General features: G+C 45.5%; 1 protein-coding gene across 3 annotated transcripts in view; it reads right to left on the reverse strand.

The window, feature by feature from the left end:
- Positions 1-25,432, reverse strand: part of SPATA13 (spermatogenesis associated 13) — a 158,203-nt gene extending 132,771 nt beyond the window's left edge. For 2 of the 3 annotated variants that reach the window (XM_085621601.1, XM_085621599.1), the window contains exons 1-2: positions 25,089-25,432; positions 18,469-20,223 (exon numbers count right to left, since the gene is read on the reverse strand). In XM_085621601.1, the coding sequence (XP_085477727.1) occupies positions 18,469-20,223; positions 25,089-25,127 (1,794 nt within the window). In that variant the 5' untranslated portion in view covers positions 25,128-25,432. The remainder of the gene's footprint in view (positions 1-18,468; positions 20,224-25,088) is intronic. The other variant, XM_085621600.1, reaches the window with a different exon arrangement.
- Between the last annotated feature and the right edge of the window lie 898 nt (positions 25,433-26,330).

A 26,330-nucleotide genomic window follows, 5' to 3' on the forward strand; every position in this document is an offset into this window, starting at 1 on the left:
GTAGAATCAGGGCCCATGGCCCTTAAGGGTCCACGGAACCTGGATTATAGCTGTATTGTACCACTCTTCTGGAGGAAAAGGGACCCAATTGTACCAGGACAATTTTCTCCTTGTCTACACCACTTTCTCTGACAGTGTTAGTAGGGCTTTACTTATTCATTCATTTATTTAAAGGATTTCTAAAGCGCACAGTTACCCAACAGGGTTTCCCGGCACTTCACGGTCAGACATCCATTTGGTTGGCAATGTAAGAGTCCTTGACTTACCAAGTGGCTCTAAAACCTACGAAGGAGTGAAATGCCCCCGATAAAAATTATTTTCATTTAAAAATCATACACTAGCAGAACTTACGCCAATCGAGGTTGAGGTAGTAGGAAGCGAGGGATTAAACCAGAGTATAAAGAAAAGTCTTCAACTTTTTACAAAAGGCCAGGAGAGACCGACAGGACCTGAGTTCCAACGGATGGGAAATCCAAAAAGTAGGCCCCAAGTAAAAGAATGAGCAGCCTCCCATGCGGGTCTGCCGCACTCTAGGAACTGAGAAAAGAGAAAGGCTGGCCGATCTCAGTCTACGTGTGGGTTGGTAAGGCTTGACAAGGCTTTGTATGTACAAAGGGGCCAAGCCATGCTGAGCTCTGAACATGTAACAAAGGGCCTTGAACTTAATACGTTTGTGTACCTTGAGCCAGTGAAGTTGATGGGGCAGAGGGGAAACAGGGGCGTGCCGAGGCAACCGAAAAAGCAGGCGGATCTCCGCATTTTGAATAAGCTGGAGACCGAGGCCATGTCCGCACCCAAATACAATACATCACCATAGTCAAGTCTGGAGATCACCAAGGCCTGCAAGGCGGTTCTTTGGGCAGCCGGTGGAATTAGCCAGAGGATTTTCTTTAGCCACTTAAGGACCGCAAAGCAAGCTGAGGTGATTCCAGACACTAGGGCTCCAAGAGAAAGCTTACTATCAATAGTAAAACCCAAGTTCTTAACCTTCATGACGGGAGCCGGGAACGGTCCTAAAGAGGCAGGCCAATGGCTTGCTCCCCAGAGCTCGGGATTGTTCCGCAAGATGAGGACCTCAGTCTTGGAGCCATTCAGTTTGAAAGCATTTTTGGACATCCACAAGGAAATATTACGCAGTCCAAGCTGAAGTAGTGAAGGGTCCTTATGCTGAGCAGAAGAAAGAGAAAAAATAATCTGCTTTTCATCTGCGTAAAAAAAGATGGTCAACCCAGATTTTTCCGCAATGTCTGCCAAGGCGTGAACACATATATTGAAAAGTAGAGGACTCAGGATCGAGCCCTGTGATACTCCTGAGGTTACGGCCACTGAGTTAGATTTTGAGGAGTGTGACAAAACTTGAAAGGAGCATTCCTCCAAAAAAAGAGATCCGCAACTGCAAGGCCACACCTACAATTCCTGAGGCTACAAGACCAGAACTGAATGCGAGAACGTGTTGAAGGTTGCGCTCAAATCCAATAAGATGAGCGCTGCCGTACCACCACAGTCAAGCTGCTGCCTGAAGGTCCTCCGCGACCCCAAGCAGAGCCGATTCAGTACTATGACCAGGACAAAGGCCAGACTGTGACGGATGGAATAACTTATGCAGAGAGTTGAGAGTTAATGTGTCTTTCCAGTACTTTGCAAAAGGTAGAAGGAAGAAATATGGGCCAGTAATTTGACCAGCAGAGTGGATCCAGACCAGTCTTTTTCAGCAAAGGGAGCACAAGAGCGTGCTTCCAATTTCGGGGTTCCTGCCCAAGATTTAGAGAGGAATTGAGACAAGTAAGAATCACACTAAGGGCAGAATCATCCAAAATTCTGAGCTTAGATAAAGGGAGAGGATCAAGTGGGGAGCCAGACTTGATGGTTCCCAGAAGGTTTTTCAGAGAGATCAAATCAAGTGGGAGACAGAACTTAATTTGACAGGACTCAACAAATGAGAGGTCCGGAGGAGCAGTATTGACCTGATCAAAACAATGAATGCTAGGGAAGATGAAGCTGTCTTGAAGAGAGGAATCTGAACCAAGCTGGCGATGGATAGACACAACTTTATTGTGGAAAAACAGCGCAAGTTCATTGCAATGATGTAGCGAAAGTGAAGGGGACGGTAAGAACGTACTTGATGAGGAGAGCTCTGGCACAACTTTAAATAGGGTTTTCTGGCAGTTTTGGGCAGTCATAATTTTATCCGTGTAGAAGGAAGCACAAGTTGATCTGCATAGAGCATGGTATTTTTCAGAGCCTCCAGATAGGCTACTTTGGCCTCTGGCACATAGTGCTTTCTCCACTGTCTCTCCAAAACTTTACAGTGTTTTTTATCAAGTCTAAGAGAGTCGGTAAACCACTGAGCATGGGGAGGCACTCTAGGTTGAGATTTGGTGGAGAGAGGAAGAGTGGAATCAATAGCCTCTGACAACCAGTGTTCTAACAAGAGCTGATCCAGGTCCAGTTGAGATGTCATATAGGGAGTGGTCTTCAAAAGCTGCTCCTTAAGAGCCTTCATATCAAGTTGAGACCAGTTGGGGTTTTTGGCAAGACAGAGAGACGGGGCAAGGGGGCCGAAGAAGAAACAATAGAAAAAGGAACAGCAAAGTGGTCTGACCAACCAAGTTGAATAGGAGGTGCGGTAGAGAGTGTAAGAAGATTTTTAAAAAATCGGATCTAAAAGATGCCCCGCTGCGTAATTACAAAATTAGATACGCAGCCAGATTGGTACAGAGATACTTGTGCAAGTCAAGGGGCAGTCCAGGGAGCAGCTGGCCCTCCCTTAACCTCTACCGTACTCACAATATCTAGAGTTAGGTAAATACATTCATATGCTGACAATAGCTGAAGAGGGTGTTTGTTGGAGGGAGACAACGCTGAGGGGAGGAGTGTGCAAATTTTCCATCATATCCTTGGGTGCGCCCTCCCAGGAGGACAAAAGCATCGGTGATGGAATACCAGTTACAAGAGAGCTACCAATGCTTTAAAATTAAAAGCAATGTTTACACCCAGATTCTTAAAAATAAAGAGCACCAGTCCCGATTCAAAATCTTCTCTGGAGCTCTGGGGGCTACTTTCCTCATCTCCAAATAAAAACGGCCAGTGGGACTTAAGTGCTGGTTTATGAAGAGTTTCAGATTTCTCCGGTGAACGCCAGGCTGCACAAGGAAGTGTAAGATTTACAGTTATTCAATGTGAATAGTAAGCTTTAGAGAGGAGCTACAATCTACCCGGGGAAGCGGAGTTGCTGATCGCATGACCGTACCAAGGTACTTCAATGATTTTTTAAAAACTGGCTGAAACTTTAAAAGCTTTTAGTCCAGAAACATCAAACTTCACCGTCCCGGGTAAAGTCCGGGTTGATGATACTCTTACTGAAAGGCTTTCAAAGTATTTTTTAACTCACAAGAGCTAACGAAATTTTGGGGCATATTATCAAGTACCGGCGTTAAAATTATCGCCGCTTTAGCGGCAGAAAACTTCTGCTAACTTCTGCTAAAGCAGCGATAATGGGCTTGATAATATGCCGCAGAGAATTCCCATAGAAGCCCATGTTTTCGTGTCAACATGGACTTGCCGTGCTTTAGAATATGCCCCCTAGAGAGGTGCTCAAAGGGGAAAGAAAACTCTAATTACATATGTGGATGAAATATGCTTAAAATACAGGCACCCAGTATCATATGGCAGTAGCCAAAACGTTTTATCTTGAACACAAAGCATATACAGCAATGGGCTTTACGCAAGCCCCTTTTAGTCCCTGGTTGCTTGGGGCTAATCTCCTCTCCTCATTAGTTTACAACAATGTGGTTCGTGGCGTGGACCAATGCAGTGCTATTTCTGTGTCACTGTACACTATTGGGTTTTAGGTGTATTATTCCCCCTCCGTTGGAGTTTTTCAATTGCAGTGCATGAGGTGCACTGATTTTAGGATCAGCAGTAATTGGCAGGAACTACTTGCGGAATGCAGAACCCTTCTTGGAAAGAACCCTCACTGTTCCTGGTGTGTGAGCACTGATGCCATGGGGGATAGGTTGTAGCTCCTGGTAGTGCATCCAGGCACTGGAGCACCCTGAGGCACAAGATTCATCAAGCAAAGCAACTCATAGACGAGAACAGTTTTCACCTTTTTGTGCCCAAACGTGCCCATTACATGCGGTCTACAGAGACCAAATTGACAGAAGGGTTACAGTACTTTCCAGCCATGTGCCAGCCTCCTGTGTATGCTTGGCATCCACTGGTAGACAGTTTGTGTCCATGCCACCGCCGGTATTGCTCGATTTGTGGTACTCAGCTGAAATTCGGGTTTTTAGGAGTTTCCTTTGCGCAGCTTGCAGCTAGCATGCCTGCGCTGATGGCTCGGCACCGGCACTTAATTGTCAGCTCTGGAACTTATGATAGTCTGCCACAAGGTGGTGCACTTGTCTAATTTAGAGACGAGCACAATAGTTGTTAATTCATTCAGTATGCATTACAAAATGACTAATACATGACTCCCAAGCCATTCTTTTTGCTTTGGGGCCTGGAATATTCTGAATTGTCACTCTTGGAGGAGTGTGATAAATAGTAGTTGTGCTGATACTGCCATTGGCAGTTCTGGGAGAGGCAATAGGCGATGCACGCTGGAGTGGCCTGCTGAGAAGGGCAAGGCACTTGTTTTTTCACAAATGAAGCATTGCCCGTGTGTGGCTGTGTAATGCAAAACTTAGTTTATTATGAGAGGTCAGTAGCACTCCAGCCTGCCCTTTCTCCTAGCCATACTGACACCAGGGACCATGGGCTTGTATGCCCAAAGCAGCAAGACGGCGTATTGAGCTGACCAGTTAGAGACGTGCTTTGAGGCGCCACAATTCATCACACTGTTACACTGCTGCTAAGAAGCACCCCCTCTTTTTCAGGGAGTGGTGTTGATAACAGGCTGTGGTGGCATTAGAAATTGGTGCTTGCAATCTCTCTTATACCACAAGGCCCATTGGGATACTAGCCACACCAGCAGCCCAATGTATTCTGCTCCAAAAGGCAGTCGCTATTCTATTTCAAGTTGTAGTAGCTACAACAGATTTATAACATGTACACCTACTAACTCGGCTAGCTATAATATATCAGTTTGGGCTGGCAAAGATGGACTAGGACTTCCTCACAGGGGCCCTACAGCTTAGGAAAACCTAGTGGTAAAGCTGCACTTCGTTTCCAGAAGCACTCACAGATAGGAACAGATAAACATAATCTTTGTCTCCTAAACTAAGCTCCATTAATGCTCCTTGCAAAACAGACTATAGCCTTTATCCCCCCCACTCACCCCATGCATTCCAGTGGTGAACAAAACAAAAAGTGTCCCCTGGACAAAAGGTGGAGAGGTCCAGCCTGCTGTAAGAAAAAAAGCTGCATCGAGTGTCTCCCCTCTTCTCACTTTCTGCTTGAGCTGGACAGCACCTAGTGAGCAGAAGAACCTTTACAAGGTCAATAGGCCAGCCTGTAATGTTTTAGTGCGTGCAGACTGCTTTTGAGAATGCCTGTGTTTACATGCTTTAGTACATTATGGCCAGACCTACTGTCTTTGCCAATGCTTGTTCCATTGCGAAGTGGAACACTTTTCCGGAATACTGGCTGCTTTAATATAAATCAAGAAGAACATATACAGTGGTTCATTCCAATAGTGGTTTATTCCAACCCCTGAGTCCCGTTTGCATGGGGAACAGCCTTTACCACAAAGGTTTACCAAGAAATGTTATTAAAACGCATGTTTAGGTCTCACCTGGCGTTAGCAGCGTGCATGCGCTGCCCTTGCCATGCGAGGGCCTTTTGGAATCATTATGGATTTCATGTGCACGCATACGGACAGACAAAAGATGTGCACGCGTACGGGTCGCGGCGTTTCAGCACAACGCGCGCATGGCGCGCTTTCGCTTTCCCTCCCTCCCCCCGTCTTAACCATGCTTGTGGAAATCCCGTTCTTCATCCAGTCAGCCCCTGCTCACATATGGCATGATGGTCCTGGTGGTCACTTCTATTTTATTTTACTTTTATGGCATCATTTTCATTTGCTACATTTTATCGCCCTCCAGTGGACTTTTTACTTTCAATATTGTTCACCCTTCACTAGGCTTTGCAATGTTCTGTACGAACTCGTATGAATTTGCAGAGTCTTTCAGCCTCGCCCAAACCTTCCACTTTTACCCCTCGTAATTCTCAAAGCCAAAACAGACCGAATGTGAACGGTCTGTTAGCAGCGGCAGCCCATGCCCTAAACATAAATTGTAGTGCCAAGAGGTCCAAACTCGGGTAGTGTGGCGCTCTTTGTTTCAATGCCGTGGTGCGAAATTTCACAGCAGGACCACGCCGTGTAACAATGTATAATTTGACCCATGCTGAATAATGCCTTTTTGAGACCCTGCAGACCAGCTCTCTTATTCTTACACCATTTGCATTCAACTGAAGTTGGTTTCGCAGTTTGCATCTTTTGTGTCTTAGACCATAAGTATCAAAGCAATAATGAAAGAATAACATTTTAAAATTGATGACTGATTTTTTGTGTCCAGTGCTTGCTCATATTCATTTGGGTATATTTTAGATGATTTGTTTATTGTTGTACTGCATCTATTATAGTTTTCGTAGCCAAAATAAAGATTTTATTGATTGGCAAGATGGCAAAAGACAGACACCTCAGAGACAGTAACGCCTGGATTGTTGAAGTTGCAAAAAATAAAAAAGCATTGAAAATGCTATGGGTCTTGTCTTTGATTAAGTTAAAGGTATTTGCTTTGCTAATGGTATTGTATAGCAAAGCAAATGGCTTTAACTTAATGAAAGGCGAGACCTATTGCATTTTTAATGCTTGTTTACATCGCAATTGCTTTCACCACACAAGTCTAGGGGGGGCTTTGCCCCCCCCAAAAAAATATAAAGTTTAAAATAGATTAATGTTTTCAATTAACATTTTTAAAATAATAATGTAAAAGTAAACGTGGTAAAATTATGTGTGGTAGTGGATTGCGTGAAAAATGTATTTCACATGTGAGTGAATGTAAATGCGTGGTAGTGGTATGAGTTGTATAATCTGCGTTGTAAAACCGTGAGTGGTAATGTCATATAACCGTTTGCATAACCTCCGCAGCGCATGTTATTTATGTATTTAACTTTAGGGGGGCTGTTGAAGTGGGGCAAAGTCTGTTAGTGTAAAGCGTGAGTGTGAAGAGGTGGCTATATTATTTGGGGTCCATATACTTTACCCACTGCATAGGCACTGCTGTGAAGGACCAGTCAGACCTCAAAATTACTAAGCTGAGTCAAACCCTAGCATTATTAACATGTCAGGTGAAAGCCATCAAAGATGCTGTTTACAAGACGTCATCCAGGAAGTCCCGCCTCAGAACCACGCGCCTTTGGGCATGTCATATCTCCCATACAAGAGGACCAGCGACATTAAAATGTAGCTCATGTTAATCAGACAGAGAGTTTGGGAAACAACAATGGCTGTCCTGTGGCTAAGGTGACGCCAGTAAACAAGTAAATATATTTCAATAGAGCTCCCATCCACTTAAACCCAAGCAAGATGGCTCAGTCCACCTATCCATTATACATCTGTTAAAGGGGCGCCTTACAAGCACAAGTTTATTGACAGTTCGAACATCTTACTTCATCATCAAGCAGTTAAAAACAAATGTACAAAAATAGATTAAACAAAAGGGAATGCAAAGATGGGTAGATAGAGTTAAAAAATTTCTTGGCCTTAGGCACGCTCTTATATAGTAAAAAAAAAAAAGCCTTGTGCGACTAACTGTGGTATTAGACAATTTAATGTGGGCTATAACTCTATCCAATTACCTAGCTTTTACGTCAGCAAAGACAGTAGGCGTGTTGGAGGATTGCTCTTCCCAGAGGTTAGCTAAACCCAGATCGACCGTAAAATGATTTTTTAACATAGGCTAACCACTTGATCTTGTTAGAGCTGTGTAGGTTAAGAATGTCAAAAAGACCCTCCTCGACAGCCCATATGCATAGTAGTGGCCTTAATGAAGCTAATGCAGAGACAGGTTTAAGGCCAAGATTGATCCAATCTAAGCGGAACAAGGGATGTGCCTCTCCCTGTGAGAGCTCTTATAAAAATTGTTCTCACTGGTCCCCAGAGAATCCGTGGGGCAAAAGCCTCATAGCTCTAAGCAATATTAAGCAACACCCCTTGGTTGAGTTTTATAAATGTCCATTGTTGAGAGAATTGGATACCAGGTAGCCTTTTTGTCAAATCTAAGAATGGCACCGTTCTATGGGTTAGCAAAGGATAACTTTTTGAGATCTGTTATGCCCATGATCCAGAGTCAGCCAAATGAATTTTCAAGTGTTCAAATTCCTTGACCCTTTCCAACACTTCCTGTTCCAGGCTAAAAGTCCCCCCGCTTCCTCTTCGAATAAGTCATCTGTTTGGTTTTGGATGTGTTAATTTCAAGGCCATGTAGCATTCAAAACATGCTAAAATGATCAACATGAATTTGCAAACCTAGTTATAGCAAGCAAAAGAGTCCACAGAAAAGAAGGCGGGATATTTTCTGGCATGCTAGTATGGGAGAATCATTCATACCGTATGTCAAGAACTTAACACAATTGTTAATGTACAGAAGGAAGAGGGTCGGAGCCAAGACGCAACCCTGGCAGACACCCTTATCAATGGCAATTTCCTGGGTTAATTCACCGTTCACACCACAGCAAACCCTGGCATGGTTTCCCTCATGCAAGCGCACAATAATGTTAAGCAATTTCTCCCCAGCTCTAAAAGTACCTCTCAAGGTTTTTCCCTGAGAACCAAATCAAAAGCAGTTAGTAAATCAATGAATAAAGTAAAAAAGGGCTCCTCCACCAATGTCCAGTCTTCCACTTGGTCATAAAGAAGAGGAAGACCTGGTCAAGAAGTTGGTTTGGACCTAAATCCTTATCATCAATCCATTCTAATAATCTCTCCAGGACCTGTTTACAAAAAATCTTTTGAAGGTTGTCTAGGAGGCTGAATCGGCGGTAATTGGACAAGATGTTCTGACTTCTTTAAAATATGAGCAATCTCTGCCCCTTTCCACGAGCCAGGTATCGCTGCACCCGCCGAAACTGCATTAGAGACTGCATTAATATAAGACACCCAAATACTTTGGTCTGATTTAAAAAGATCCACTGAGATTTTATCCAAACCAGGTGCCTTGCCGCTCCTCTGGATGGAGATCGCTGCCTCTGTCTCAGCTAAAGTGAAAACTGGGTGTAAAAGGGAGCTCTAGGGAACAGACAGAGTCACCCTCACTACTAATAGAGACCGAGTCAATTCCTTGTGAATAGGAATAAAGGTTTCCGAAATGGGCAACCCACTCATAAGGCAGAATCGAAGTCTCCACAGGTTTGGCTACGTTCCCACTACATTGACTCACTAACCACCAGAAATTTCCTTGGGTCATTGCTTGTGGAAGCTTCTAAGAGATCATGCCATTCATTACTTTCATACTCTGCCTTAGCTTGCCTTATTGCAGAGAGATATAAAACTCTGCAGTCCCTGGTCTGGCTTGCTCCTTTGTTCATGGCTTTTTGAAAGGTTGCTCTTTGCCACTCTACATTGTATGGAAAACTGCCCAAACTAATTAACCTTCTCAAGGACCTTCCTGAAATCCTCAAGAACACCTTTTTATGGCCAGAAAATAACTTGACATCAAATCATTACACCGCAGTTGTCGGATATTACCACCATGTGGTAAGCAACAGTGGCGTACATGCTCGCAAGCACTTTGGGATCAGGAGACATAGCCTCCCACTGCACATTCCTATGGTTATTAGTAGCCTCCAAAAGTTGCCCATGGGGCTGAGATAATGGGGACTATTCACAAGGAATCAAGTACTACATAGTTAAGGCCAACCGGTTGTGGTCACTCTCCTCTCCCGTCAACACCTTCATATCCTCCATCAGCCACCATATCCTAGCATCTAAGATGATGCAGGCAATGTGGCTAGAATAAGCCCCTCTTTTAAAAGTAGGCGTAGGAGAGGCATCAAGTCGTGTGCTAGGGTGAGATTTTCAATTTGGAGGGCAGCCCTAGTAAAGTGGCACTTCACTGGAGTTATTGACGGAGGAATACCCCAATCTAGATCCTCCTTGTGGCACATGTCTTGAATTATACCATGCGGTTCATAAGTTAGGTTCTGATCACCCGCCACAATCACATGATGGGACTTAGAACAGAAAACTAGGGTCTCATCCAGCAGGTAATGAGTTAGAGTTTCCTTCTGAATGCCGGAGATCTGATTATAAATATTAAGCAGAATGAGAGGGGTTCCCTTGCTGTAGGTGAAGATTAACTCTTGCATATCGAATGACGCAATGGGTAACTCTATACAGAGCAGGTCAATATATGGCTCACCAAAATAAACAACCACCAGAGGGACGTCCAGCTTTAGTCCTAATAACCGGAACACAATAGCTCTTGAAACCATTTCTGAAGACATTCTTATTCACCCAAGTTTCCTGGAAAGGGCAACTTCTATGATGATCTAGAAGTGGAACCCACTCTAGGTCTTCTCATTTCTAATTGATCCCAGTGATATTCCAACTAATAACAGCTGAAATGCTTGATGTTGAGGCCGAAGGAGGAAAGTAATTAGAAAGAGTGGCTGGGTACCGCTGAGCAGGCACCAAAGTATGGGACTGGACAACATTGGGTGGATGCGGGATGAGAAGTGGTAGTTGCAAAACATTAACATGGGTGTTAGAAGGGCACTCTAGAGTAAGGCCAGGGGATGAAGGAAGGAGAACTCCAACAGGATGGATGTAATCTGTGTCAGAAGCTGGGGTTGGCGACCCAAATAGAAAAATGCAGCAAGTTGGAGTGTAAGGAGACAGATGGGGCCTATCATTACCATGTAGCTCCAGTCAGTCAACATCAGTTAAAATTGACGCCCCCAACTGAGTGTTGGGAGCTAGACTATTAGAAGGAAGGAGTCTGGGTTTATAAGCAAAAGCTATAAGTACCAGCTGCAAGCGACTATAGAAGTAACCCAGTAGGAGACTTACAATTAGCCAGCAATTTCTGAACAATTGTAGGGCGCTTAAAATTAACAATCAAACATTCACCTGTCAAGCTCTTATCCACAGGACCCGCCCATCTTACCCTATGGACCATCAAAATATCTGATGCTACTGAATACAGAAGGCTAACAGTAGCGTGAAAACAGTGCAGTGCCTTATTTTTTTAATTAGGTCTCGCCTAGCGACGCAGAGCATGTGCTGCTCGCCTTGGCGAGATCTATTGTTGTTATGGTTTTCCATTGCATTCTGCGTGTCTTTTCATTACAGCGTTTCAGCAGAACACGCATGCGTACAGACAGAAGATATGCATGCGCGCTTGTTCTTTAAGCCTAGCGCTTAGCTGCTGCACGCGCGCCTCCCCAGGGTGGGCAACCTCCTGCTCCAGAGTTAAGAGATACCGACTCTGAACTGAGTGATGAGTTGTCTGGGACCAGAATGCAGAAACTCGAACCTGGTCCCCATTTCCAATTAGTCGTCACTGTTGGAGCAGATGTTATGATGTTGTTTATTTGCACATATCTACATGTTGCTAGCTTTCGCGATGTATCAGTGTGCATTTGCCCGCTGCTTGTTTGCATGTTATGGCGGTGCACATTTGCATACAGTTGTATCAGGGCACATTTTGCTTGCATATTATGGCGGTACACATTTGCACATAGTGCACCTTTTACGTTGATTGTTTGCGCTTTGTGTCGCACATCTGTGCAGTGTTAAGCAGCTGATTAACAGTTTGAGTGATTCTTTGGAAGGCTGGCGCGCTGAGCCATGCCCAGCAGTAACCCCACTGTAGCAGCCGGAGGAGGAGGAGTTTAGATAGCCCATGCAGCAGCACAAAAGCAGATGGTACATGCTCTTAAGATTATCTCTCCTCCTTCCCCTGACTGATTTCTGGAACGGTTGGGACAAGTCAGTCACATGTCTGCACCTAAGACTGTGTCGGGGAGTGGAGGCCAATCACACAAGTTATCGCAGCTAAAACGCCGGTAAGGGACGGTCAGCCATCTTTGCTTTGAAGGACTATGGACTAACGGCTACGGCTAGGGGTAGATCACAAATGCCAGGCCAGTTTTTCTTTTGCAGTTGATATAGCGCAAACTCAACCCTAAGGTATTGGATCGCTTTACATGAGCACCAGGTACGTTTCACAAGGACACATTCATTTTTGTTAGGCACAGGGAGATTACGTGATTTACCCAAAATAACACGATGTTGAGCCAATGACAAAACTAAACCCAGTTCCTCAGGTACAACGTTGTCAGCTCTGACCTTTTCGGTACATTCTATAAAATGCTGAGGTCATAGCCGCCACATGTCACTGTGACACCATTGCGTCTGAAAACCCTCAGAAGCCTTCACATGTCCGATAAAAGATTGCCTCTAAAAGCAGGGGCTGGGACAGAAGTAGTCACAATCAGGTCAGAATCTTCGAATACCAGGAGTAGAGTTTGTCAATAAAAGTCAACATACCACAAACCTTTATTAGCATAAACAAACACATTATTGGGACGGCTTTGAATTTTGTTAATGCAATCATATACAAGTACAGTAAAATTCTGACCTGTGCCTGTCGGCCCACGTGATTATGGAGTCAGTAGGATGCCAAATTCCTAACCTACCTGTTTCTAAATAACCCTGTCACCTCCTCCTGCCCTTTATTGCCACTATCCTATCCTCTTCCTCCTCTCACACCAAATTATGTGGCATAAAAGACAGGGGAATGATGGAGGCGGAGGGGAATGGCTCTGCCCATGCCCTCACCAGGTACCTCCATTGTCAGGCAACTCTTTCTAAAAATGTGCTTAATTTGAGCTAGTGGTTTCCAATGTTCAGCAACGCACTTAGAGCTATTGGCATTGTAAATAACAATGCCTATTATTTATCTGTTTTCCAAACCAACACATAAATAAAAGGCATTGTGGAGGGGGGATGATTCTTCAGTGAGTGCCCTCGCTGCTCGTGTTGACAGTGCTTGTTCTTAATTGTCATGGGTTACATTTTGTTGTTCCTCTGTGACTGGGGTGTGTGGTTTAGTGGCTGCTCTAGCAATGCTTTCCACTTTGACGAGTGCCACTTACTTTTATTTGTTTAGCGTTGTGAGCAGTCGCTGGGTCACTGCTAACTTTACTACATTAGGAGCGGCCTCAGGAGCACTGCATGTTTCTTATTGGAGCAGCTCCAGGAGTGCTGCATGTTTGTTTAGTAGAGTGGTTTTATCACATGCTTGCTGTGCTTTGGAGCCAAGTGTATATAGGTGTTGAAAGCATACATTGAAAGCATACATTCTACTACACAAATCCACTCCATACCACACAATTCCGCAGCTAACAATTCCAACCCACATAATTCGACTACACACTGCACACATACACTCCATAATACATGGGTAAAGGACATTACAATGCCAATAACTCAAGCAATTGCGAGACCTATTGCATTTCCAATGCTTGTTGAACAAAGGATTCAATACTATGTGGTGCCAAGTGAGGACAAATCTCTAGTACTACCACGTAAGGGCAAGCTCAGGAGGAAGATTGACCGTAGAGAGATTCGCTTACTGAGGCAATTGGCATCCCATTGCCCCGCTGCCATGCCTTCTCTTCCTCTCCCTCTGGCACAGAGGCTACTCTACTCTCCACCTGAGGTAACAAAGTTGGCCGGGTTCTGTGGCCTGGACCCCGTCCCTGCAGGACGGCAGTTTAACACCTGCCCAATATTCTCGTCATCATTGGGTAAACCATTGGAGGGAGGTGTAGCACGTGCACCAGAGGGGGCGGGGGAGAATGATTTAGGATCTGTGGTGGCGCGGCTATGCTTAACTTACAAAGTTCTTAGTCACTGGCCCCCAAACGTTCATAAATTGGCTTTAACCAGGCCTCCAGAATGACAGATATTTTGCTACACAACGCTATCACTGCCTCTGCAGTAAGTGTTCCAGCATGGCAACAGAATCCCCTTTCGGGCTAGCAGTTGATGAGATGATAGCTTTAGATTTGGCACATGACTGAACCTTCTTCCTTTTTGCTGGCTGGCAGCTAGTTGTGGAGCAGGATACATTTAGTAGTGGCTCGGAAAGCACTGGGGAAGAAAGGCGCTCCGGCTCTGTAGCAGTAGTGGAAGAATGAAGGTGCAAGAGCCTCGGCTGTTTGACACTGAGTGCACTGGAAGAGTAGGCGTAAGAGACGAGCGGCGCTCAGCAAGTTCAGTTGCCTCACTGATGACACCTACTGCTCGCTGGAGGAACCCATCGAGTGAAGAACCTCTCTGAGGGTTGGCCAAATTCTCAGAGGACTTGCGTTTCCCCATTCCAATAAGCTAGGCAATTCTGTAAGTGAGTATTTACAAAGTAGCAGGGGAAAGAACACAATCAGTAATCAATACCTTAAAGGTCCACACATGAAAGTGGAGGCTAAAGTGGGATGGCCCAGCTTCTTCTGAGCGAAGACGGACACGCTCTTGGCCAGTTCTTTGCCCAGGCACACACACACTTGGCATGATTTGCACCTACAAATCGTGAGTTGGTAGGAGTCTCCTTAGGGGATCAGGTAGATTTGAGCAATAAAGTCCCACTCATCCCCCAAGAAACAACACAGGCACCCACCTACTGTTGGAGCAACAAGTAGGTGGGTCCTTACAAAGTGGCCAGGAAAAGAAACCAAATAATGAATCAAAAACTTAAGGGACCAAACGTGAAAGTGGAGGCTAAGAGGGGTGGCCCTCTTCAGCCTCTTCTGGGCGAAGATGGGCCTTCCCCTCCTCCTTTAAGGGCTCAGCTGGATTGTGGGCAATGAAGTCCCACTCAGGCCCCAACAAACAAGAAAGGCACCCCCAACTGTACAATATACTGTCGGAATCACTAGAAAGGTTACTAAGCAGGCGGCGCGTATTCAACTGCTGTGTGACTTCAACAAACTGCAGTTAGCGTATTGCACCCAAGAGGCCTGATTAGATCAGAAGATAAAACTGTGTTCAAAATTGAACGATGCAATGCCACGTGCTCGCTGCATGATGCACCTCCACGCGGCTCAGTTTGACTGATGTGAACCGAGTTTGCTTAACTGAGTCAGGGGAACCTTTGAAAAACTCTGGCACTGCGTGATCGTGGGCAGCGCCTAACTCAATTCAAGCCAATGTGTCGATGTCAAAAAAGAATAGAGTAGATTAAAAGGGATGCTCTGTTGTGGCCGGTGGATGTTCAGGGAATTCAGGCAGGACCAGTTATAGACTGAAGTGAAGCCAGAGATTTTTAACCAATAATATGGCAAAATATCATAACTATCAAAGAGTGTGGTTGAACACCTAGGAGAGCTGTCAATCTTTGACGGACAAACACATTTCAAAGTCTTAATTCGAACTTGCAGAAGTTAAAAGGAGGACGTTCCTCTGTGAATATTTGCCACCTTTTTCAGCTCGTTTGATGAAATGCCTGTATGAGTGCGTTGACTGAATAGGTAGCATGTGTATGAGCATAATCCGTCTCTTTGTGCCATTCCTCTTGTTACCAGTAGATGGGGGTAGAACACTGCACTCAGCCGGTATCTGTATCACCAAGGCGTGGGTGGAGTCAAACAAGCATACTGTTCACAGAACCTTAGTATCTGTTGACATACACAGGATGTTTTTGCACTAGGAATTTGTTTCTTAACCTGGGGTCAGCGAGGCCAAATTTTAATTAATTTGAAGTTAAGAGTTAAGCTGGGATCCGTATTTTGATACGTGGGAGCAGCGCAAGCACAGCAAACAGAATTAAGTATGGAAGAATAGCGGCTCAATTGAAACACTGGTGACAAAAAAATCATGCATTAGAAGCAATAAACACAATGTGATTGACAGAATCTAGTACACTGCTTCGCCTTTAAAAAAAAACGTCATTTTGAGACACTTATAAATGAAATATTTCCTGTAGTGTGTTTGTTTAATTTATTTTTGCTTCTGTATTTTAGTGAACTGCTTTGAGGTTCAGCTGGCAGAAATGGCTTAGTCCGTGGGTCCGTCCCCCAGCTTCTACTACTTATTCAGTAGGTGTCCACAGAAGTCAAAAGTTTAAGAACCGCTGTTCTAAATGGCAGCACGCGACAATCACAAACATAAGCAAAGCAATGCCACCCATTTCACACCTGTACCTAGAACTGGCTTCTCGCCTGAAATCTAAATGTGTCATAGAGAAGACAGACGCCGAGCACATTTCACTCTCAAACATTCTGAAACATGCTCCCGATGCAGGACTCAAGACCAGCCACGTGCCGCCACCTCCTCGACAATACTGCACGTTGGCGTCGGTATGGGTTAACAGTCAGCGAAGCACCTACCTCACTACACCGTCACTGCGCGGTGGAAACGTGTGCAGGCAGACTCTGAAGGGCCAGTGTGAGTGTGTGAAGAGACTTCCCAAAAACCGTGGTATGAAACAACACCCAGGCTTCAAACTTAGACTCAGGTGAACGCGTGGCTTTACAGTTGCATCTCTTTTCATGGTTTGTGTGCACCTGTTGCCTCACGAGGATGCAAACTGAAGGTAAGTTGTTGCATCTCTTTTCAATGCCGGTCCTGCACCTGTGTCTCAGGTAGATGCAAACTAAAGGTAAGTCGTTGCATCTCTTTTCATTGCTGGTGCTGTGCCTGTGTCTCATGAGGATGCAAACGAAAGGTAAGTTGTTGCATCTCTTTTCAATGCTGGTGCTGCACCTGTGTAGCACGAGGACGCAAACGAAAGAAAAGTAGTTGCATCTTTTTTCATTGCTGGTGATGCAAGTGTGTCGCACGAGGATGAAAACTAAAGGTAAGTTGTTGCATCTCTTTTCAATGCTGGTCATGCCCCTGTGTCGCAGGAAGATGCAAACTAAAGGTAAGTTGTTGCATCTCTTTTCAATGCCGGTCCTGCACCTGTGTCGCAGGTAGATGCAAACTAAAGGTAAGTCGTTGCATCTCTTTTCATTGCTGGTGCTGTGCCTGTGTCTCATGAGGATGCAAACGAAAGGTAAGTTGTTGCATCTCTTTTCAATGCTGGTGCTGCACCTGTGTAGCACGAGGACGCAAACGAAAGAAAAGTAGTTGCATCTTTTTTCATTGCTGGTGATGCAAGTGTGTCGCACGAGGATGAAAACTAAAGGTAAGTTGTTGCATCTCTTTTCAATGCTGGTGCTGCACCTGTGTAGCACGAGGACGCAAACGAAAGAAAAGTAGTTGCATCTTTTTTCATTGCTGGTGATGCAAGTGTGTCGCACGAGGATGACAACTAAAGGTAAGTTGTTGCATCTCTTTTCAATGCTGGTCATGCCCCTGTGTCGCAGGAAGATGCAAACTAAAGGTAAGTTGTTGCATCTCTTTTCATTGTTGGTGCTGCGCCTGTGTCTCACGAGGATGCAAACGAAAGGTAAGTCGTTGCATCTCTTTTCAATGACGAGGATGCAAACGAAAGGTACATTGTTGCATCTCTTTTCAATGCTGGTGCTGCAACTGTGTTGCACAACGGTGCAAACTAAAGGTAAGTCGTTGCATCTCTTTTCATTGTTGGTGCTGCGCCTGTGTCTCACGAGGATGCAAACGAAAGGTAAGTCGTTGCACCTCTTATTATTGTTGGTGCTGTGCCTTTGTCTCACGAGGATGCAAACGAAAGGTAAGTTGTTGCACCTCTTTTCATTGCTTGCATGGACTTTTGACCCACGCCCATGTTAGCCACCGAGGCACCGTGAGCTGTACAATTGCTGGATGGTTGCCCACGTGGTTGAGAGCTGTGTTTATAAGTACACTATAGAGTGCTTGGCTCTACCACCTGTGGGCACATCGTCGAAACGTTCATTTACCTGTCCTTCCTTCCTCAGAACACGCTGTTCACATTAATCAACCGATGGGCTGGCCTCTGCACCAGCATCCCTTTCCCACGCTTTACACGTTAACCACTTGCACTCCAGCGAAATGAGGTCACGGTGACCAGAGCGGGTGAATCAGCCCTATTTTGTTATTTGAATGGCGGCAGCTGTGTCCATACAGAGTCAAATTATCTGTGCCTTTGATTAGACAAAAAGTTCTACTATGGTGGTACTACGCATAACCTTATTAAGTCACGGAGCTCCTTCAGAAACCATTCAGTAAAAATCAATTAGCAAATTGAACAATGAAAGCTTCAGTAGTGAGAGGAACTATGGGATCGCGCGCCCACATCTTTGTGTGGAGTTTGGGAAATTCAACCACGAGTTACCCAATTCTGTTGAGTTTAGTTAGACTAATAATGGGCTCTCGGGGAGGACAGAAAGCGAGAGTTCACGTAGGTGCCGGCTTCAAACTTACCTGCCCCCTGTGCCCCTGAACATCCTACTGTGTTCCTTTATAGGATTCTAAAAAGCCGGAGAACGCACAAAAAACACAAAACATATTCGCTGCCTACACTACAAACTACTTGTTTATGTCAACCACTGCCACCTCAAGCAACCCCACCTTACCTCTTCCTTCTTTTCCTCATTGGTGAGGTTCAAGCTCAGCTGGGAGTGGCTGCTGATTCCGCTATCTTCATTCGCGTCATCGGAGTACGTAGCAGTCCCAGAATCCTGGAAAAAGGTGGGGCTTCTCCCGAGCTTTGAAAGCGGGGCTTCGACCCTCTCCTCGCTTTCCATGGAGCTCAGAGACAAAGTGCTGCGGTGGTTGGGACAGTTAAGCGCAATATTGCACTGCGATTTTTCATTCACTGGGCTTTGAGGTTTGGACATGGAGGGTCTTGTTGGTGTGCTAAACTGTAAGGACTGTGGTGAAAACTGCAAACAGCACTTTGGATCATCACTGGACGGGTAGAATGTATCAGTGGCAAAGGGGCCCATGCAACTAATAGTAACTGAGGGGCTAGCTGCAGTCTCCCCTGCACCAAGACCATGATCATATGAAGGGATTTCAGTGGCGGGAGATCCTGGATGGGGCGGATGTTGGCTGCGTGCAGGCGACACACCCCTCCTCCTGTCGTTTTCAGTGCTGCTGGAAACTCTGCGTGAATAGTCATCATGTAACTGGCTGTTCAGCCTTGTCCTGCTGTTTTCTGCCTTTGGAGGAGAAGGGGTAGCGCATTTGGAGCCCTCTCTCCTAGTAACATCTGTAACATTGCTTACAATTTTTAACACTCTGTCAAAATCTTTTGCCCGAATGGGACTTTTCCACCGCTTTGTCCGCCTCCCAGAGTTCCCATTGACTTTATCGGAGTCAGTAGAAGAAGTGCTTGTGGCCCTTTGGGGTGTCAATTGTTCATTGGTAGGTGTATCCGAGAGATTAGAGGTAGACTTCCGCTTGAACGAGCTCTTCTTTAGAAAGTTCAAATTATCGGTGCTTTTGCTTCTTCTGTAAATGATTCTGTTGTTCTCTGGGTCTTTTACAACAATTTCACAGATCTTCCCCTCTGGGCTAGATGGAGAATGGGCCTGCGTGCAAGTTTGTTGGTTGCGGGTTTTGTCCGTATCCTGCAAGTTTATACGCCCCACACCGTAGGCCCGTCGGATGCTTCTTGATCTGTGAGTGCTCCTCAAAAAAGTGTCTTCACGGTCCTCGGCATCAGAACCATCTGATGCCAGCTTGTCTGAAGCACTGGCACAGTCTTGGAAAGGACCAGGGTACGAAAGACGGTTGGATGTCCTAACATTCACAGACAAACCATTCTGCACGTGACCCCCTGGACTTCCAGTCTCACCCTCCTTCAAAACATCTGCATTATCCCTTGTTTGAATCCCCTGAAGGACAGATGATTTCAATTTTTTGAAAGATCCCATTTTTTTAAGAGAGGAAAGCGCATTCCAGGTGGAAGAGTGGCCCATCGTATGCATCGAGCGTGGCCTTTCACCCGGGGGACTCGTCCATTTTCGAGGAGTTGAGAAAATGTTTCCTAATCTGGAAGGACTGAGCTTTTCGTCTGGAGCTGTTTTATCCACATGGTTGAGATTGATGACATCACACGCATTGTGATAGGCCATGTCACATGTTGTCTTTGGTTCACAGTTGTCTGCAAACACAGGGGCGACAGCCATCCCGTTCCTGCAAACATTTTGAAATGCTGTCATGTTGTCCGCACCACAGGCATATGGAGACAAGGCCCTATAACTCAATCCCACAAGGCCTTCTTCATCCGGTGACCCAGGTTTTGCCAACTCAAAGGCTGTGTCTGTTTTTGCTGTGAAGTTACATCTACTGAGAGGGTGGAAATCTCCCTTGAGATGCACTGCCTGAAACAAGAAAACATAGCACAAGTTTAGCATTTTTACACACAAACCCCATACAAAGGCGAATACTTCTTTTGTGCAAGAACAAGGAACATTAGCAATGAAGGAACAATGATGCCTCATGTGACCGGTACAGCGACTACGGCTAACCTTTGTCAAGCCTGTAAAAGGTGCAACCAGATTCCCATTTGCTTGCCTCAAAGTGGCGGCGCGCTTCCTGAAGCTTTCAATATAACATTCCCATGAGGTCCTGCTGTCCAAAGGACGCCCACACACACAAAACATCTCCACAGTTGATGCAAGGGTGGCTGTTCGCACTCTACTAATTTTTTTAAAAAATTAAAAAATTAACTAGTGCTTACATCTGGGAACCCAAGTGGTCTTGTTGAACCCCTTTCATTTAGGAAATCTCACAAAATCCTGCTGACATTCCAAACAGGGACTTGGAAGGGGATTATTGCACAGGCTCCACATATTCCATGTTTTATTGCACTTGTGTCAGGCAGTGGTGTAGGTGGGCTTTGCAACACCAATCGTAGCCTATTAATTACTCACTGACCAAGAGTAGCCAAAGTTTTTTTTATTGTTATCCCATAAATGTACCTTGCATGACCACCTTTATGTGTAGCACATTCCACTGCACAAACACAAAAAAGGTGGAAAACATAATACATCATTTCCTTATGGCTACAGGTGAAGCCCACCTGACGTAACTGCTGGCTGGCCCATTCCTGGGGGTACGACTCGTGGCAGACCCGTCTACAAACAACCTCTTGTCAAGCTTTTAAAAAAATATATTATTTTGTTTCAACAATTCAGGCTAACTACAAAAAGAGGAGTAAAACACAGCAAATCATGAACTGGGGCTGTCTCGCTGCACTTTGTATCTGAGTGCGATCTGGGTTTGTAAGAGTTTCTCTGACATTAGCAAATATAACCTTTTCCAAGAACAGCCATCCCTGGTTTGTAAACACAACCTTTTGCAGCTCCCGCAGGGTGATTGACCGCCAGCACCAAAAAAGCAGCAACTTCTGAGGTAACATTGCAACATACTATCAAGAGTAACAATGAAGCCAAGACCTCTGTCCTTCCAGCAATGCACGTGGACGCTGTCTTCGTATTTCAATTCTTTATTACATTTTTAACAATAGTAAGCAAGCAATGATAAAATAATCAGTCATCTGCACAGGAGCATAAAATACCAAAAATACAATATGAAATATAAACAGGAATAATGCCCCCAAAAAACTATTTATAAGCATAAGAAAAACAGTACAAGTGCCGGACGTTGTCACTTAGTGGAATCTTGAGGAACCGCTGATTGACAGCTGCCACCCCTTCACTCAGGGAGCAGCAGGAAGAGAAAGTAAGCTTGTTTCTAAGAGCTATGTTTACTTTCTTCAGTGTCCACTGCTTGCTCTACCCTAGAAGCTTGGCAGTAAATACAAGGCTGTTGGAGGCTAAGAGTGGGATAAAAGATCAACCATGTGACGTTACCAATGATCAGGGCAAAGAGAAGATTTGAGACCGTCTGCGGGGACTCCTGAATAGTGAGAAGCAAAGAAATCTATGGGGCAAAAAGAAGATTTGAGACCGTCTGCGGGGACTCCTGAATGTTGAGAAGCAAAGAAATCTATGGCCTTCCGATCCAAAGCTTCAAGAAAGGATTGTCTTTATATGGCCTCCTGCGGACATGCACCTCAGTGATGGACCTCTCTTCCTGTACCCTTGACACTAACTCCTTCCTCCACGTCAACTGCTCATGAGGAATGCCTTGAGCACCTTTCTAATAGATCCAGTGCATTCAGTAACACTTAAGACACTCCAGCTGACTATGGTGGCCTAGTGGATCCAGGCTGGAGAGGTTTGTCTGACATTGGGGTCATAGGTTCAGATCACAGCGAGTCCACTCAGCTGTTCATCCTTCTGAGGTCAACAACAGGAGTACCACTGTGTTGGGTAACAGTAAATGCCTTATTCAGCACTCAGAGGAAACATGAAATGCGCGTGTGTTACAAATACACATACTACGTTAATTATTGCACCTGGATCTGAAATTATATTTCATCAATCAACTCACTAACCTTGTTGGGTTGCCTCCAAATTTTAATTAATGGGTAAGTACTCCAGCCCTGGTAATGCAGACTTTTCACGTGATGTTCGATCTCTGCAGATCACTAAACGTGTGACTTTTGCCTCAAAGGAGCTTAATGTGAAATTATCCAATTCTTGTAAAGCAGTTTCAGATAATCTTTGGCATATGTTATTGGGCAGAACTGATGGTAATCCCCAACTTCTGTACAGTATAATCCGAATGAATCTACGTAACTCGGAAACATTGGTAATCTTTACATCCGCAATGGCTGCAAAACCACGTGAGAAGCTTTAACACCCCCTGGAACAGAGGTGCTGGAACCATTTTTTCGAGTGGAGTCTGTGGCCCTGATGTCACATCGCGAAAAGATTAGGGATGTGAAAAATCTCCTGCTACTGAAAAAAGTAGTGTAACAAATGTGACCTCAAGAAATTATTCCTCACCCTTTGTGACAGAGGTGTTGGAACAATGTTTTCCAAGTGGTAGTGCTGGCCCTAACATCACATCGTGAAAGAAATACAGCTGTGAAAACCCGAACTGCTTCTTAAAGAGGGGGTGTACCAAATGTGACCTCAAGAAATTATTTATTAAGAGTGCTTTTAAAGCAAACTTAAAGTGTTTCGTGTTTGTTTGAACACACTTTGTTCCCATTAAATTTCAGAATTAAGAGTCAATGTGCTCCATGTATGCCTTCTGGGTTATTTGGGAATACTTTACAGTTTCCTTTGTAAATCAAAGAAATGTTGTATGTATATGTAAAATCCGTTGATATGCTCCAGCCTTTCGTCCCACAACACTTACACAGGCTGAGTGTCACTACGTTCAAGCTGAAAAATTCAGACGGGACTTAACGGTAACGGTGTGGAAGTCTGGAAAATTGCATGACTGTCAGAATGCTGTTGCTCGGTTAAACCGTGTGATCCTGGGTAAAGCTCTCCAGCACCTCGGGTCATGTATCTACCAAAGTGGCTAGAAAAAGCGTAAACAGTACACCAGTGTGCGCTGTGTATGTTTGTTTACTGGGAGGGGGCGGGGAGGGCTGGGAACGGAATGGAGAGAACCAGTGCTTTAAATGGGCCGGCACTTTTTATTTTGAGAAGGTGACTGCACTTCTCAAGAGTGACATCATCATGATGCGTTTAATTGGAGAGTACCAGCACTTCTCAGAAACAAGCGGGTACCGGGTACCTGCACTTCTATTTTTCCATTTCAAGCACTGGAGAGAACCACGCAACTTGTTGATAAGCCACAGGGCGACCTCAGCGTCCCCTCTGCACTCCTGTGACACATTGAGATTTACATTCATAATAAAGCAGGCTGCGTGGCTTTCTGTGATAAAGTCCACATTTGGTTGCCCGAAAAGCCGGCCATGCTAATTGGCAACGGTACCCGTGAAATCCTCCCTGCAGCCTCTGTGGCGGTGCCCGCCTGCAGTGCTCCCGGGAGCCCGCCTGGGGGCTCTCGTGTGCAAGCCGGAAGTGCAGTCCGGGCCCCTAGCAACGAGCGAAGCCTTGGAGAGGACGCGGCGGCTCAGCGTGGGGGCAGCAGACAGAGGCGGTTCTCAGGCTCGGCCCCAGGCACATCCCAAGGGCGGGGAGCCGCCCAGACACGGGGCCTTTCAAATAACGCACCCAGAGACTGAGCGCTGCGCTGAATGGGGAGGACAAGTGCCATTTACAAGCTGGGATTTCTAAGAGAGAAATGGAAAATAGCACAATGGCCAGGGCTTGTCTTACCGTGCTAAGACGAGAGGGGAATTAATTTTTCCAATTCAGTTAAAGAATAAGCATATGCGAATATGGTGTGCACGCAGCCACTCTGGAGGTGCACACATCGCATGTGCGTGCACATACATGAAGTTAACAAGAAGCATTAAAGTACAGTACTGAATGTTTTCTGCTTGGGTTTTTCCGTTTTATAAACCTCGTTATTCCATCATGCCTCATCTCGGCGATTGTTATCCTGTAGGCACGTTGCAAAAAATAAATGTTTGTTTTTAAACTTCAATCTGGTATCAAACACCGCCATAACAGATGTTTGCCATCACAGCCAAGGGGTTAGAATATTTGTGATAAACATATTTACAGAGGTGATGACCCCAGTTATTGTGCAAGAACCCCTTGGAGGCCCTTGTCAAACACTAAAAAAATACGAGTAGAAAGCAGCATTCCGCTTGCACTGTAAAGGATGTTTACATTTTGATGGGGAAATAAAATCAGAAATATGACTACATTTTAAACACTGAAAACGCGATGTTACACGTAATACCAAATCCTGCGTTGAAAACTACACCGGACAGTGGAGCAAGACATTTTTAAGGGGCTTAATCAGTGCCCAGCCTAATGCATGTTGAAACTTTTCTAACTAGTTAAAAAATTAGGTGTCCGGAAACTAGGCCAGAATCCTGCAAGATGCTTCCAACTGCGCGGAGAAACCACCTGTTCTCGGAAGGTCATTCTAAGAGAAAATGTATGTCTTGTGGTAGCAGTTTATGAACATAAGTACCCACTATATATTAAAAAGATGTGGGGGGGGGGGGGGCGAATCCCACGCTTGTGGCTGAAGGCCCTTTACAAATTCCACAAGGGTAGCAGCCAGGCGGACTAATCTATCGATTCTCACGATTTGGAAGGAATACCCCCTTCTTTGAGTTAGCTCATGCTGACAAACTGTTTTAAACTTTCTCCCTCTTTAAACCTCTCTCATTCAAGTCAACGTGAAATACAACCTCCCGGTTTTTTGTTGTAAAACATATTCCAGCCACAATACCCACCACATATTCCAGGCACAGGTGCACACCCCCGCCCCTCATCTGCGTCCTTGGTCCCTACCGTGTCCTCCGCCGGTGCCGCGGGCGGTCCCATTCCGGGGAGAGGGGGGTCAGAGCGTAGGCAGGCCGGGCAGTTCTTTACCCTGGGAGCGGCTATGCCCCCGCCCGCAGCGGCGGATCCACATCACATCCCCGGGACGGCCGACGAGAAGCGACCGTAACTCAGACCACGGTCCTGGAGCCGCCCACAATCACAGGAGGCTGGAGCCGCCCACAGCCTGCTCAGGAGTTCGTGAAACGCAGCCACAGTCCAAAGGTGCCCGCACCACTGAGCCAACAGCCAGCGAAGTGAGCTGGAGTGGAGGAGAGGAGGCGCCTGCAAGCATCACTGCCCAGAGCCGGCGGGAGGAGGGGGCTCGTGGGAGGGGGAGGGGGCGCATCAGCAAGTGCAAAGGAGGCTGAGACCGCACGAGACAGGCGGGAGAAATAAAGAGGCTGAACATGCACATCAAAGAGTTAGGACTCGGAGATAAGAGTCGATTATACTCATACAAATAGAGGGTGGGAAAACAGAAGGGGCCATATAGTGCCTAGGCGGTGCCAGAGATAGGGCGGCGCTATCCATGCTGTCACGAGAGAGGTAGGAAAGGAGAGGCAGCGAGATGCTACACACACCCACGGCAGAAACAGCAAGATTCAAGTCCATACATACACGCGCAAGAAGAACGTAGGAAACGTCGGAAATCAGACGTACATCATTTAGAAGTAGCAAGGGGTAGCAACCGCTATCCTACTTACAACTTACTATCACTGTGATTTAACTAATGTAGCCACTGATCATTTTAAAGTTGTAAATGAGTCTGCTAGTTTTAGTATCATGTTAGCATTTATTGCAGTCTCAAATTTGTAACATCTACTGATTACAAACAATGACTCAATTACAAACAATGTCGCAATTACAAACAATGGCACAATTACGAACAATGGTACAATTACCTGCCACTCTGGTAAATGCGGTAAAAATCACACGGAAGGTCTTGATCTGATGCCTCTACTGGTCGAAGTTTGTCACTTCTGCAACCACTGTGAAGTTAGCCAGTTTCGCCAGTAGGGGGCGGTAAAAGACGGGTATGCTATGTAGTGATAGGAGGGAGGTGGGAGGTATGAAACTGATTTGCCATCTATTCATAACGGGGAGGTGGGGGACAGTGGGAAGGAGTCAAGAGACTGGGGTGTTATGTATTC

Source organism: Triturus cristatus, chromosome 8 (genome assembly GCF_964204655.1).
Source record: "Triturus cristatus chromosome 8, aTriCri1.1, whole genome shotgun sequence".
Taxonomy (NCBI): Eukaryota; Metazoa; Chordata; class Amphibia; order Caudata; family Salamandridae; genus Triturus; species Triturus cristatus.